The 15,308-nt window shown below is 42.2% G+C and overlaps 1 protein-coding gene and 1 long non-coding RNA gene across 2 annotated transcripts in view; one reads left to right on the top strand and one right to left on the bottom strand.

The window, feature by feature from the left end:
• Nucleotides 1-2,086: 2,086 nt before the first annotated feature.
• On the bottom strand, nucleotides 2,087-13,437 carry LOC130601337 (uncharacterized). Its single transcript, XR_008972647.1, has 2 exons — nucleotides 13,166-13,437; nucleotides 2,087-3,767 (listed from the first exon to the last, which is right to left on the bottom strand). It is a non-coding gene; the product is annotated as an uncharacterized LOC130601337 (long non-coding RNA).
• Nucleotides 12,926-15,308, top strand: part of GBE1 (1,4-alpha-glucan branching enzyme 1) — a 149,394-nt gene continuing 147,011 nt past the window's right edge. The window contains exon 1 of the mRNA XM_057413298.1: nucleotides 12,926-13,197. Coding sequence (XP_057269281.1) covers nucleotides 13,094-13,197 — 104 coding nt within the window. The 5' untranslated portion in view covers nucleotides 12,926-13,093. The remainder of the gene's footprint in view (nucleotides 13,198-15,308) is intronic.

Below are 15,308 nucleotides of genomic sequence, written 5' to 3'. Positions count from 1 at the left end.
TTACAGATACAAATCCTAGTCCCAGACTATCCTTGGATTACCTACAGACCAAAAATAATGCACAGACAAGATTTCAAATTCATAAGAAATATTTTAAACAACTGGAGAAAAAGTTTCTAAATGAATGAATGCTTTGTATTTCCCTTCAGTACTGGAGTGAGTCACAGTTACTGATTTAAATAATTACATCATATTTTTTGTTATGTTTTCTTGAAAAATTGGCCAAGTTCTTCTATACTTCATCACTTTGTGGTGATGATGACCTGGAGATGCCCATTCTATTGGAAAAATTCTACAGATGGATTGCACTTCTTAACAGGAACAGTGGATCCTTAGGTGGATTTCAGACAAGCACTGTAACTATCCAGTGATCAGCAGCTTCTTGTTTGCCTTGCAACTCTGGCAGTTATCCCCAAGTCACACATTTGGCAGTTCATAAAGTCTAGACATCCATCTACATACACTTGAGAGAGTATGAGTATCTTATTTTGGCAGCTGAAAGTAAAGTCATGTAAGGATACATTTATTACTAAGTTCTTAGGGATATATTTCACTCACAGTTCACTGAACTCTGGAAGGTGGGTCAAAAATGATTTTAGATTGAAAAGAAGAAGGCATTGTAGTATATATCTTAAACTGTGGTTACGCAGTGATTCTCTTTGTGTTGGGGCAGAGAATATGGGAAAGGGTAAGAGTGCCTCTGGAAACAAAGATACATAAATCTGGTGATGTACATACAGACCTGGTGATGTACATATTTTCTTCTTCTTTACCTAAGAGTTTTGCATGTGTGTTGTAGGAGGAAAGGAGATTCTTGCCTCTGTGTCTAGGCCACAGATGTCCTTGGCGCTGCTCACCTCAAGTTCTAAGGTTCAAGCACATTGGTAAATTTTCTTACTAAAGTGTTTCCTGCCATTGCAGTGACATTGCTGCAAAGCCAGTGATTCAGCACAGGATTATATGAAGTCCAGAACAACAGTGGATCACATCATCTGAGCTTACTGACTCAAAATTCCTGTGTTCAATTCAAATTCTCTCTAAAAAGAAACAGATGCTGTTTTGCTTAGAACACAGCTGTATATTTTTACAAACTCTTGTTTCACTTTCTGTGTTTTTAAGTCATTAGACCCAGTTATTCCAGGCAAGCAAATTTTAATCAACAAGAAACTCAGTTTTCATTGATACAGCAGTGAGCTATGTCATTCTGCCAGCAAAGATAGATTCACTGAGTGTTATGGTAATTAATATGTACACTGGAAAAGGGGATTTTCCATCCACCTTTAACGAGCTATTCTTAGCACTAGAAGTATTTCCTAACCCGTGATAGGAGCAGGAGATTTAACCTCACCCTGTCAAACTTAACAGACCAAAAGTGTTACAGGAGGGGGAATTCCAAGTCATCTCAATTATACAGCACCACATGAAATAATTATATTTGGCTACCCTTTAGAAGGGTATGTTCTTGAGGGATGACTTTTATGTACTGCTCCTCCAAACATGACTACGTTCTGACTGTGCTGGTTTTGATTTTTAGGTAGCTCACCTAGCTATAACCTCTGCATATTATCTCTAATTATGAATGACAATCTTGTATTTACAAAGAGACCATGCTCTTGGAAGATTCTTTGCTTCCTTATCTATGGAGGTTTACAATGTAAGACAAAAAAAACCACAAAAGCTTTTGTTGAATCTTCTCTAACGTGATGAAAAGGTATCAGAGAAGATTTTATACTTTTTACTAATACTAATATATGATGCAAAGGACTTTTTAAAAAGAATTAAGAGAATTAAAACTCATCAAACCTCTTTCAGTTAATATGCAAACTTGCACTCAAAGCAGTATGTGAAGTACATCAACCTGAAAGACACAATGTACCTGATTCAAATCTCTTGAAAAGACTTGTTTTCATGTTCCTGAGTGTTGAATAGGTTGTAAAATTAATGTAATTAACTACAGAAATGCAGCAGAACCCACCTCACTTCCCCATTATTGTGTCACCATCAAAAGAGGTCTTGAAATTTATGAGAAATTAGTCCCCAACATACAAATGAAATCATGTGAAGAAGCAACACAAGTGCTAACAGGTGAAATGCTAAACTTCAGTTTATTCTGAAGATGAAAAACTAGGGCAAGACACATGACTGATGTTCTACGTTCAACTTGAACAATAGTTCTAGATTTAAGAAAAACTGTAGACTCCAGGTGATAGTATTTCTTACTGTTGGCTTGTTTTAAAATACAAATATCTATACTTCGTTCTATAGAAAGGAAATTAGAAAAACAAGAAAACAGTTATTATTGTTATTGGCGGTGTTGTTGGGTTTTTCCTTTTTACACATATGAATACCCATGCTTTATTTTACAGAAAAGGAGTAACTCCTTGTGCATCTCCTCACAAAACCAGGGAAATATTCTGATGACACTTGTATTATGTATTCCACAGTCCTGTCCCTCGACCAACATGCAATGAGATCACAGAAAAAACAGAAAGGCTATCTCATCCATTGGCATGGGGCTCAGTTTTCTTCCTTGTAACCTTAAATTCCTTAAGGATATCAATGCAACGCGACTTATTGTAAAAAGAAGAGAAAAAAATCACATTAAATCAAAGAAGAACTGGACAAGTGATAAGGAGAACATAAATATGCAAGCAAGTAAAGCAAGGATAAAAGCCCTAACAAATCAGTATTAAGCTGGAAGATTACAAATTTAATAAAGGCAGTATTTATAGAAACAGAGCTTGCATGGAAATTCCTAAAACATGAAAGGAGAAATCAGATGAAAAGTTTTATTTCAAGCAATGTAATACAACTCCAACACAGAGTTCTTCAGAAGTCTTCATGTAAATATTATTCAGAACTGCAAGTAACCCAGCAATTTGGATATAAAAAGGAAAGATCATAGTGTTAATGACTTGTAGTAGTGCTAGAGTGGGTTCAACCTACCAGAGTGTACATTCTTCGTAAGCACAGAGACAAGATTAAAAGCAAGTCTGCTCAGTTAAAAATACAATGAATATGTGTGGTATCCTTTTCCTAAGAAAAGGCTAACTAATAAAAAATTAATCTTGCTTTTTCCTCACTTTCAGGATGTCTAATATATGTTCTCATTAGTCAGTCCTTTTAAACGCTAAGTATATTGGATGACTTAAGATAGATGGATATGCACCGTGAATGTCTTTCAGTGTTATGCCTGGGATAACAATTTGATGGTACAGGAGGTTATGTCCTTGGCCCTCGAGGTTTCCTGGGTGACAGGAGAAGTAATCACAGTTCACAGAAATTAGATGTATGTACAAAAAACTAAGCATTGAGGTTGTGAGTATATTTTGAAATGACAACTGATTAAAGAAAAAAGGAAACAGAACACAGAATTTAAAGGATAATTCAAGTTTTTGTCATTATGTAAAACATATAATCTGATATGAACAGAATTTTGGTGGGTACTGCTAAACTATGTACTTTTCAGTTAGACACACAAGTTATTTAAAGCAAGGGAACCTCAAACATCCTATTTAAAATCACATAGGTAATACTTGTCCTTAAGTTCTGCAGAGAAATATTTTGTGTTCAGATGATGATGGTCCTGATTTAGAGGATGACTCAGCTCCCAGGATGGAAACCTTTGTGAGTTTTTCTTGTGCATGTGTTGAAACAGATCACAACACAGGAGTTACGGATGAGACAACTGAAGGGAGAGCATAGGTCAAGCAGCACCAGATAATTCACAAACTGTAAGAGCAATTCAGTATTTTAACTGTGTGTAGCTGAAACAGGAGAAAGAACAAATAATTCTAACAGTTTGGACAATGACCTTATGAATGGAGAAATCTCTTCATTTGCATAAATTAATCCCTTAACCTCAAGTGCTAAAAAAACCAGATAATGACCAACAGCAAAATGTCAGGAAAGGACTTAGTGTGGTTTGCAAGACTACGTTTTAATGGAGGTAAGATGTGAAAGACTTTGAAAGAGGTGCATCACTGATAGAAAAAGTGTTAAATTTATAGAAGGTTGATATTAAAGCAAAAATATCTGTAACAGTATTTTGCCTAGAAAACTGTGCTATGAGAGTTAGTGATGACAAAGTAAATTGCACATGGGTTCAGTACACCTTCTAGTCTATGTATTGTCACTTATCCTACTACAATTGCTCATATTTCAGGTTCTTTGAAGAGCTGGAGTAAAACAAGACATAAAAATACTTGTAATTATTCACCAGGACAGAGATTTAGAATACTTAAATATTTCTATGGCATATTGATCTAGGTACAGCTGGTTAATGTAAGAGAATAGTGCACAGTCAACTGATTTGCTCATGGCTCCATCAGTCATGGATGTAAGACTTTTCATAACCTGTGTCAGAATGTTATCATAAATTTGGCAAATTCTGCAAGACCAGAACAAATTGGAAGAGGTACTGGAGTCAAGTTTTTTATATTCTGTATTTGCAAACTACTAAATTGCAGGCAGACTGTAAAATGTGCCTTTGTACTGCAGCATTATAAATGTTTACTTTGTCTCCCATTTATAGGTGCTTTACTCAAGTAGCTAAGTGACAAATCTGAACAATGCAGCAACCTCCAGTTTTATACAGCTCTGCTGAATATGTGTTTTCAGCAGAACTACTGTGAATCTGAAAAATCCACCATCGCCTTCTGTGTCTCCTGGATTCTCCACTAAGGAATTACAGTTTTATATTGTTGAAACTACTGATTTTAGTAGAGTTACCATTTGTCTAATAGTGGAATAAAATTGCAGAGGATGGCAGGTATTTGCTGAGAGCCCTGGAATAAACATATTGTTTAATATTCAAACTAGCTGGGAATCAATGACAGGGAAGGAGATGGTGTAAGGAAGAGGTTTAAAAATAAAACTAAACCTACCCAGGAGTGAGGAATTAGAAGCCCCAGCATGAACATCATTGTTCGTGTGAACACCACCAGGAAGACTTAAACCTGTCAACCTCAGGACCTGAAGGCACACTGGAAAGGTGACCATACCATCAGAAAGGTGAGGCTCTTCTTTATTAAGCAGATGATTTGGTGGACTGTTAGTGTATTTACTCAGCTAACAGTAAATTCTTGGCACTATCTGTATGTATGGTACACCAGATTGTGAGTATAACAGAAACAAATTAGTGGACAATGTGGGCAAACCAAATCCAACCCCTTTCTAGACGTGTGCACTCTGCTCCTAGAAACATCCATCCTGCTCTCCTTTTTAGCACAAACAGCTGAGCTGAGGGAATAGCATATTCAGCAGGGACGTCATCTTTGAGGTATAGAATCTTGCAAATCAGTCAGTTCCAGCAGTAGCAACTGCCTGCTATGAGTGGATGTGTAACACTGTATGAGCTTTAAAAGGAAGACCGGGACTTTCAAGGTCGTATCAATTAAATGATGGCAAGCCAAAAGAAAGCAGAGGTACATTAGAAGCAGAAGACGTTGTCAGGCTCTGTTCCAAGTTTTGTGCACGGCAGAGGTGGGCAAGCCTTGAGCTAGGAGCAGGGTGCATTTAAGGAGCTGTAGGGGATGTCTTGAACGCAAAAATGCGTTTAGTTTTAGGGCCTATAGACACTGGCACAGTATGGAATAAGATAGCAACCCATATGAGGGGAAGTGATTTAGGGGACACTAAAAAGAGTTCATGAGAGAGTATGACTCGTAAAAAGTGTTACTTTCATTGGCATTTACTCTCAAATATCCTTTTTTATCAAAAGGGGAAAGGGAATGACAAAGTAAAAAGAAGCAGAAAAGTAGTCCATGAACTTGTACAGTGGTAGGAGATAATGTAGTAAGGAAATAGTCAGACCTAGCACAAACACACACACACGGAAACAACATGAGAAAGCTGGGGAAGAAATGCAGTACTGCAACAGTATTTCCAGTAAGTCCCCTACCAGATCACTAACTGAATACTGGCATAAGGAAAAAGGCAATTGGCTGCTTAAGCCTCTTTACAGACGCCAAAGCACGACCTATCATTGAGGGTGGCCTGCTGTCCTGGTGGAACTATGGGACAAGTGGAAAATGAAGAGCCTGGATGTTGCCCGAGAAGATAATACAATGCAAAAAGACTGACTACCTGGCACAGGCTGTCATCTGTGCAGTGCAGAAGGCTATTCTGATTAAGCTGGCAGAGGAAGAGAATGAAGCTCTAACAAACAAAGAAGCTGAATATTCAAGCAGGAGAAACCAGAACTGCTGTGAGAAGCATGACTGCTGATGCATGATGCCCTGCTGCAGGAACTGATTGCACAAATGGGAGAAATATCTGCACCGACTGGCTGGTTAAACTAAAATCAGACTGGCCAGTGATATCAACCACTTCCTGAGTAGGATTAGGTGACTGAATCCAACATCCAGGGAGAATTTTGAGAGATAACAAAAGGTTCAAAGAGATAGCAAAATGGAAGGGTGTTTGAGGAACACTGAGAGTCATCAGCCCTTAAACTATTCTAATGGAACTGGGGTCACATTGACTTGGAAAACGAAAAGCTACCTGTATAATACATGATTATAATTAATACCTGAAGGTGAAAAATTATGTGTAATTGTAAAGATTGCTACTTGAATTAAAATATGTTTAACTCTTTGTTACAAAGGAGAGATAGAATCAAAGCAAAACCAGATGGAGGTTTGCTAAAGTTATCTAATAATAGAAAGTCCTCTAAGTGCTCTAAGAAGAAAAGGTGAATCACACAGGTATAAAAATATTTCCTATGGAAAACAGTATTGCATACCATACAATCACATATGGGAATGGACTGCATACATTTAAGTGTAGCTTATTGGGACTGTGAAGACTGAACCTTCATTTATTGTTCTGGGGGTATTTTAAGACATGTAAAAAATGGTGGAAGTCAGGGTCCCTAAACTGATAAGGTATCAGAATGTTACTTATAATACATAACCTTGCATGATTATTCAACTAGAGCTAATCGGTAACTTTGGAGATCTACAGCTATCACACTTGAGAGATATGCATTGATGAAGATGGATTATTGAACATGATAGGTGTTTTTCATGGTCTCTTTAGGCAGATTCCAGAAAAACAACAGCTCAAGACATGCATTATATATGTAAGAATATTATCATCCTTTCAGTACTTAAAAGGGGCCTATAAGAAAGATGGGTAGAGACTTTTTAGCAGGGCCTGCTGCAACAGGACAAGGAGTGATGGTTTTAAACTAAAAGAGGAGAGATTCAGACTGGACTTGAGGAAGAAATAGTTTACAATGAGGGTGGTAAAATACTGGCACAGGTTGCCCAGAGAGGTGGTGGATGCGCCATCCCTGGAAACATTCAAGGCCAGGCTGGATGTGGTTCTGAGCAACTTGATCTAGTTGAAGATATCTCTGCTTGTTGCAAGACTATTCTGTGATTATGAAATTGCTCCAATCATTGTGCTGCTCTCTATGTAGAATTCAGTTATGTTCATATACATTCAGAAATCACTGTGAACTATCTTATAGTGTGTAACATGCCCAGTGACAGGCACATATGCAATGCAAAGATGCAAATTACACCAATGCCTTAAAGGTAAGACTGTGGTTGACGAAACCTGAACTTAGCTTAACAGCCTACTGTTGTAATTTTAGTTGTTATACTAGCTTCAGTGATTGTACAATGGTTATACTTCATTATACCCTCAGACCCTTAAGTGTCACAAAAGACCATGCAGGATAAAATTGTAAATTTCAAGAGCATTCATTAACTCCTGTTAAGAAGCCTTGAGTCACAGGAGAGTTTGTAACATGTTTGCTGGAGCTGTGTAACGATTAGCCTACGTTTAGCAGACCATCTATCAAAGTGGGGAATTTTAGCCTGGTACATGTGATTTTTTGCCACTGCCATTGCTTGCCTAGTGCCTGAGTGACTATTGCTAACCCCATCTGAGCCTGTGTCTGCGAGTGCTGCTGGGGGAAAAGATCTGACAGCCCCAAGCATTTCCTGCATGGCCAACATCATCCTTAATGTCAACTGCATCTGGGAGAGACTATTGTGCAGTTGTCAGACTTCAGCTGGGTACCTCAAAATTGAGGAGGGTGACATCCCCCATGAACATCAGGCTGTGTGTGACCTCACAAGGCCAGTGCCTTATCATAACACATATGACCTCACCTGCCTTAGGAAGACTTAAAACTATCAGCCTCAGGACCTAGAGGCACATTGGAAAGAGGGGAATGTCAAGAGAAAATATGTAGGTGCTAGAAGGTTTTCTGTATAACAAGTTAAATTGCACTATTAAATGAGGGTGGTGTGTTTCAGGGAGGAATGTGAGACTATGCAACCAGCCTTCAAGCGCCCTCCTAGGTAAAGTTGCTGATCAGGGATTTTAGGAAAGAAGTGGTGTGAAAGCCAAACTGCTCCTGAAGCTGTGGTATTTCATTGTTAATCCTGAGTGAACTGGATATAAACCATACAGTATTTGGCTAGTGTTAATAGGCTGCTTATTTAATAGCAATATATTGTTATAGAAGACCACTGCAATAACAGCAGGAATGTTCCTCTGGGACAAGTATCCTAGAGAGCTCAAGCTACTTACTTCCTAAATGTTAGCGATAAACATACACTGGTAAGACAGAGGTGACAGTTACCAAGTATTGTGGGTATGGCATTTAGGAGAGAGTCCTAAATGTTTTATATTCTTCCCCCAACACATAAACATATACGCAAATACAAGGAAATAGCAGTACTGGCAGTTGTAGAATGTTACTACTGGCAGTAATCACTTTTGAGAAATACATACAGAGGGCACAAATATAACAGTATATACATACAATGTTTAAAAATACTCTATTCCTAAAGTTTCCCCATATTTTGTATCTGTGAAATGTTTCATAAATTCTTACTTGAAACTACAGACTTTCTGCTAAACTAAACCATTTTTTTTTAGTGAGACTCATAATCATTTTCACAAATATTGCTCTAAATCTCCTGATATGTTTTAATTGGTATCACATGTTGAAGTGTCTTGATTACTGTGTAAACAATTGTGGAAGATATTTATATTTTCTGATATTCTGTTATACAAAATAAGGACACCAAATCATCATAATATTGCAATGCTGGGAAAGCAAGAAGCAGCTATTATCTAGGACTTTCAGGCTGCTGGAATGTGTTTTCATTTTGCTCTGCATGGTAAGTGCAAATGTCCTTCCCATCAACTGCACTTACTGGAATTTGACAACCCTGAAACTGGGTTTTAGTATTTCAGATTGCACATTAATTTTGATCTTTAAAGACAAGTTGTTATTCAAAGCTCCTGATACCAGGACAGGGCAGAGGTTAAGACCTCAAAAGATAGTCTCACTGAATACCCTATATTCCTTTAAAGTACAAAACCCAAAGCCAAAATCAAACACTGACCATTTCTTTTCTCCTATGTGTCTCACTCTGGAGAATCCAAAGATAGGGGTAAATAGTTTGTTTAATCCCCATTCCTAATGTTTGAGCTGCCTGAGAAGGCTACCAGGACAAATGATTTTTTTTTTTTTTCCTGGGGGGCATTTGTATTGGATCTGGATGACAACTGTGCCATGAATTTCTTATGGATTCTGGAACAAGTAATAGTGGTGAGTATAGCTAGCCAATGTGGCAAAATAAGCTAGGGTTTTTTCAAACTTTGAACTCCATTTTGTGTTATGTACTGAATGTGCAGAAACCAGCACAAAGGTGGGAAGCTTCAAAGTATACCATAACATGCTTAGATGCCTGACACCTCCATGATGGACAGAAGGAATCCCTCAAGAATTCAATTCTTCTGGAATAATGAAACACGAATCTTTCTGAACAACTGGCTCTGTCCATGGGCATCTCTGTCATCTTTTCAAAATCAGTGCAAATATATGTCATTCAACCTGGAAGCACTGCATGGTAAGATTAACCATTTTTCTTTCTTCAATGCTTTCCAGATCTTGAATGTTCTTTAATCCAAAACTTTGATTTCTATTTGAACTTTGTGTACTTAAAAAAATCTAAATTGATGTTACAATAACTATACAGTTACTGCTCAGCATTGCTATGCAACATTTTAAAGTGTACGTAACTTAAGCATGAGCATCCTTTAAAAGACTAATTTAGAGTGGCTTGATAAGACTCTAGCCTCAGTGGTAACTGGGTGCCAGACACATGCCTTATACACCACTCTTACATGATTCACTGCAGTTATTGCAAAGTCCTCCACTTCCTATTTCTACAGGCAGAAGCAGCTGCCAGCTTTGTTTCAATCTCTGACAATGTACAAAGATATATTCAGCTGTTCATACAATATTCAGTTTGAACTGCCATTTTGCCTCCAGGTAGAGGAGTGTCCTGGAGCCAACCTTGTGTTGGCTGGCAGTGTCCTAAGAGCCAACCTTGGCCTTTGAGTCTCAGCTAAATCACTGTGTAACAGATGATCACAATAATATATGCCTTAGTATCTTTGAGTGACAAATCAGGCAGATAACATCATGTCCAAGCTGTGAACTGGAACATGAGTAGGTACAAATAGTATGGTGATCAATTTCCCAGTTCACAATGTTAAATATGGCATTTGGGCTTTGTCTATTATGGGAACAGGGGCTATTTGCAGAATTTAACTTCCTGAAGCTAAAGTTTGCTTGGATGTGAGACTGGACACTGTGTCATTTCTACTTAAAATCTTCCAAGTGAAGGTTAAGGGGTTCCTGTCTTCAGGGAGGTAAAAGTCACAGCTATATTCCTACCATTTACAGATTGCTAATGCTGACTTATAAATCTCTCTCTCATGTTTATAATAGATAATAGTAGTCCTGTGAACTTGCTTGAGCTTCCTGACTTGGCCTGAGTGACTGACACATTGATAATGTGCACAGTATGATGTGGAAGCAAGGATGAGAAAAGGAATTGTTAAACTTTGGTTTAGCCCATGCACTGAAATCACTGCCATGCAAAAAAGTTTTGAGAAGCACAGGTAATTTCAGAAACAGTTTTTCAGTCTCCAATGAGGCTGAAGAAGTGGTGGACACTGGGGAAAAAAAGCAATCGTAATCTGTCACAGCTGGATATGGTAGATAGTTCTGCTACAGCATAGATGCTACTTCTTTCCATAACCAAACAAAACCCACTTGGGCCTCTGGCTGGGGCAACTGCTATAACAAACAGTATGAGTACTGCCCCACTTAGGACAGGGAATACTTGTTTCAATCCCTAAGGCAAAAAGGACAAAAGTACTTGGATTTTTCCATGTGTGGTCAGAAACTGCTTCAAGGAAGGAAATATAATGTAGTTAAATGCACACTGTTGATGACACAAATCATTACGGAAACTTTCACTGAAGCCAGTTTTGGGTAAAGTAATAAATGAACTGCTAGTGTTTGTTACACACTGTGCTGTTAGCTATCTGGCAGACAAGAAGGGAAAGCAGCGGTAAAATTCAGAGAAAGCCAAGATAGGGGAGATGAGTTACAAACAGAGGAAAATAATTTAGGAGGTGGTTGTGGAAACAAGGTAAGGTATCTAGGAGCTGAAAAGAGTTTATAAAGTTTATAAACGGAGGCTGAAAAGCATTGAAGAGAGAACTCTAAATAAATGTTCTCACTAGATATCTAAACAAAAGAAAATTGCTGGACCTTAAATAAAAGTGCTAAATGCTGGCCTAGAGGCATGGTCAGGCCAGTGATTAGTTGCCTTGGATATTTGGTAGCCTATCCAAAAACGAGACATGCTGGTATTAGGTAAAAAAATTTCCACAGTGATCTACCTGTGGTATTCAGCATTCATAGCTGCGTTAGGATCAGCTGAATTAATCTTACTTTGTTTAGGGATTCTTTATGTGTCTGGTAAAGCGACATTTTGCTGTACAGACGTGGTGTTTATGAGCACTCATGGATGCCCCTGGAGTCTTGTTTTGCTGAGCTTGTCTGTGAGCACGCCAGCACCCTATGAAACAGTAGAGATATTTATGCCAGCACTCATGATGACACCACATATGTTGGGGGGGGGGTTGGTGGGGTTTTGTGCATGTGTGTGTGTGAAACGCAGAGTTCACCCAGCACCACACACACTGAGAAAGGCTTCAAAGGCACTAAGAAAAACTGGGGACCACTGAGGGCCAGCAGAAGCAGACAGCCTGCTCCTGCCCGTGCTGCCCTGATGGGGAGGCTGACTCCGACGAGCAGAGAACATCTTGCTCCTCACCTCCTTGCCTCCCCAGCCCCTTAGCACCAGGATTTGAGGGCCACGAGGATGATCAGGGACTGGAGCACCTCCCATTTGAAGACAGTTGGGGCTGTTCAGCCTGGAGAAGAGAAGCTGCGTGGAGATCCCAGAGCTGCTTCCAGTATCTGAAGGGGGCCTACAAGGATGCTGGAAAGGGCCTCTTCAGGAGGGACTGTAGCAACAGGACAAGGGGTGATGGGTTTAAAGTGAAACGGGAAGTTCAGGTTGGATATAAGGAAGAAGTTCTTTACTATGAGGGTTGGTGAGGCCCTGGCACGGGGTGCCCAGAGAAGCTGTGGCTGCCCCATCCCTGGCAGTGTTTAAGGCCAGGATGGACGGGGCTTGGAGCAACCTGGTCTACTGTGAGGTGCCCCTGCCCATGGCAAGGGGTTGCAAATGGATGATCGTAAGGGCTTTTCCAACCCAAACCATTCCGTCATCTATGCTGTCGTGTCGCCGCTGGAGCAGCAGCACTCCCTTCCCTCGCCTCACGAGCGGCTGCGCCAGCGCAGCAGCCCCGGCCCGGCCCCTGACACCCAGCTCGGTTCTGAGGGGAACGACTCCCCCGCCCCCATCTCGCGATTCCCCCCCCCCGTGAGGGCAGAGCGGCGGGGCTACCAAACCCAGCCCCTCGCTCGTCCGCGGTAACGGGAGCCCCCCAACACCTCTTTCCCTCAGCTACTGTGGCTGCTGGTGCACCCGGAGCCCCGACACTACCACACCGGGGGGGGGGGGGCGGAGGGGAAGCGAAGCACGGCGGGCGGGGAGGGGCGGCCCTGGCGGGGTGCCCCGGCCGGTGGGCGGTGCCGGGCGGTGAGAGGCAGGGGGTGCTTCGCCCGCCCGCCCCGGCCCCCCTCCCCGGGTGTATATAGCGGCGGCGCGGGGAAGCTCCTCCGGCCGGCAAGATGGCGGCCGCCGTCTGCGAGAAGTCCCTGCTGCCGCCGAAGCTGCCGCAGCTGCTGGAGCGGGACCCTTACCTGGCCCCCTTCGAGAAGGACTTCCAGCGCAGGTACCGGCCCGGCCTACCGGCATAGGCCCGCGCCGCGGGGAGGGGAGCGCCGCCTCAGCAGGGCGAGGAGCGGCGGGCGAGCAGGCGGCGACCGCCCGCCTCTGGGGGCGTCGGGGCGGGCGGGGGGAGCGACGGGGCGGGTGGTGTCCCCTCCTCCTCTTTCTTTTCCCCTCCCCATCGCGGCGGGGGCTGTCCCTCAGCCAGTGCCGGGGCGGTTTCGCTCCGGGCCGCGGCGGCGGAGCGGGCCTGCGGCGGGGTTTAACGCTGGTCGATACGGCGGAGGTGCCTTCATTGGCGGGGCCTCCTGAGCCTGGTGGGGCGCGCCGTCGCGGGGAGGCCTCCAGGGCGGGTCTCTCGGCCGGCCTCTAGCGCTGTGTGCGGCCGGGCCGTCTCTGTCTGCCCCGACCCGACCCCGGGGGCGGGGGTGAGGGGACGATGACACCCGTTTATGGGCCGGCCTGGCCCTGGGAGCAACGAGGGGAGTTGGTGACAACGGACAGCCGAGCTGTCCTCGCCAGAAAATAATGCTTTTAGTCCAGCTGTGGTAGACTGTAAATAAACTGCTCCTGAGTCTTCTCTTTCTGGAGAATTTTCCTTTACATACGTTGTCCTGCATCCTCGGCTCGTCAGATTCTCGATCGATGAAATCGCAGAGCGAGCGCTGTGTTGCTTTGGGGTTGCCAGTCTGAGCATCCCGTTATTGTTTTGCCCTCTCGCAGGGAACAGCGGCATCAGCCCTCTGGCCAGGACGGGCAGCGGGCCTGGGTGAGAGCCGGCCAGCAGGCAGAGGCGAGCTGCGTCCTGCAGAGCCAAAGGCTGCTATAAAGTCTCGCTGGCCCATTGAAAATAGGAACTGGAAGTTTTATGGTGCAGCTTCTTGTATGTTGTATTTCACTAGTGGTTTAATCAAAACTGTAGAACTGACCAATACCCTATATTCCAAAAGTCTGTGTATGTGGGAGGGGAAATAGGAGGTCATTTGGATTTTTTAATAATTATTCGGCTTTTTTGCCTTTGCTGTATTACACATATGTTGCTTTTGGCTTGACATTACTGGTTGTCCTGTTGAGATCTGGCAGAGAATAGTGGCGGGGCTAGATCTTGTAAAATGGGATTTAGAATGGAGTAAACAACTAGGCTGATTTACAGAGCATTTTCCCAAACTGTGATCTCTTAATGACAGAATAACTGTGTTAAACAATGAATTTTGACAAGCTTGTGGTAATGTATGCAGTGTTGTAAACCACCTAATTCTTTTGGTGGGGTGCCAGGGTGTAGGAAGTATAAAGTGGGTGGATCCTGGCTCTTAATAAAGCCATTCAGTAAAACATTCGGGATTCCCAAATGTGCCTGCTATCTAAATAGGCACATTGTGAATGGTGGTGTCTGTATTGCTGTGGATAATATGCTCTGCTGAACTCGGAGAGTCTGTAGAATTTTTGTGTACTTCTTGGGCTCAATCATCTTGAGCACAGGACTTCAGATGGTCGTGTTTGCGTCTTGCTTCTTCCTGGCTTTTGAACCTCAAACTGGTCACTTAGCATAGAATTATTGTGGAAACATATAGAGGTAGAAGCTTAGAAGACTAAAGGAAAATTTTTGTGGCAACCTGTGATAACCTGAATGTCTCATTCTAAGCCCAAATGACAAGTATGTTCTGTCTTTCATCCTGTGGATGACAGAGTGCCAAGGAGGAAAAGTGCAAGCACAGGGAAATACCTGTTGGTGTCTTGATGCAGTGCTCATCACAGCTTCCATGGTCTGTGATTCAGTCTGCAATAGCTCCAGGTGCATTTTTGTGTCTGGAGGTCTTGCATCAAGAGTGTCCAGAAGAAAGCAGTTTTGCAGCCTAATTGCTGCTTGTGTGAAGAACAAGTTCCTCTGGGGCCTCCAGTATGTAGGTTTCACTTTTCTCCAGTTCTGGTACTGGAGGAGGTGGGGAACAGCCCTGCACAATTCTGTTCACTGTGTCATGAGCAGTGTAGAGCTGCATGATCTTTGTTCCGGGGTGAAGAATTCTGATGTGTTTAACTGGTCATTGTATGAAGAATTCTGATGTGTTTAACTGGTCATTGTATAAAGGTGGTCCACATGACTGATCCTTTGCTGTG

The sequence above is a fragment of the Pezoporus wallicus genome, unplaced genomic scaffold (genome assembly GCF_028554395.1).
Source record: "Pezoporus wallicus isolate ANWC-B61680 ecotype Strahan unplaced genomic scaffold, APGP_CSIRO_Pwel_v1 contig_7725, whole genome shotgun sequence".
Taxonomy (NCBI): Eukaryota; Metazoa; Chordata; class Aves; order Psittaciformes; family Psittacidae; genus Pezoporus; species Pezoporus wallicus.
The sequence above is the reverse complement of the archived record's forward strand: the minus strand, read 5'-3'. Positions and strand labels throughout refer to the sequence as shown.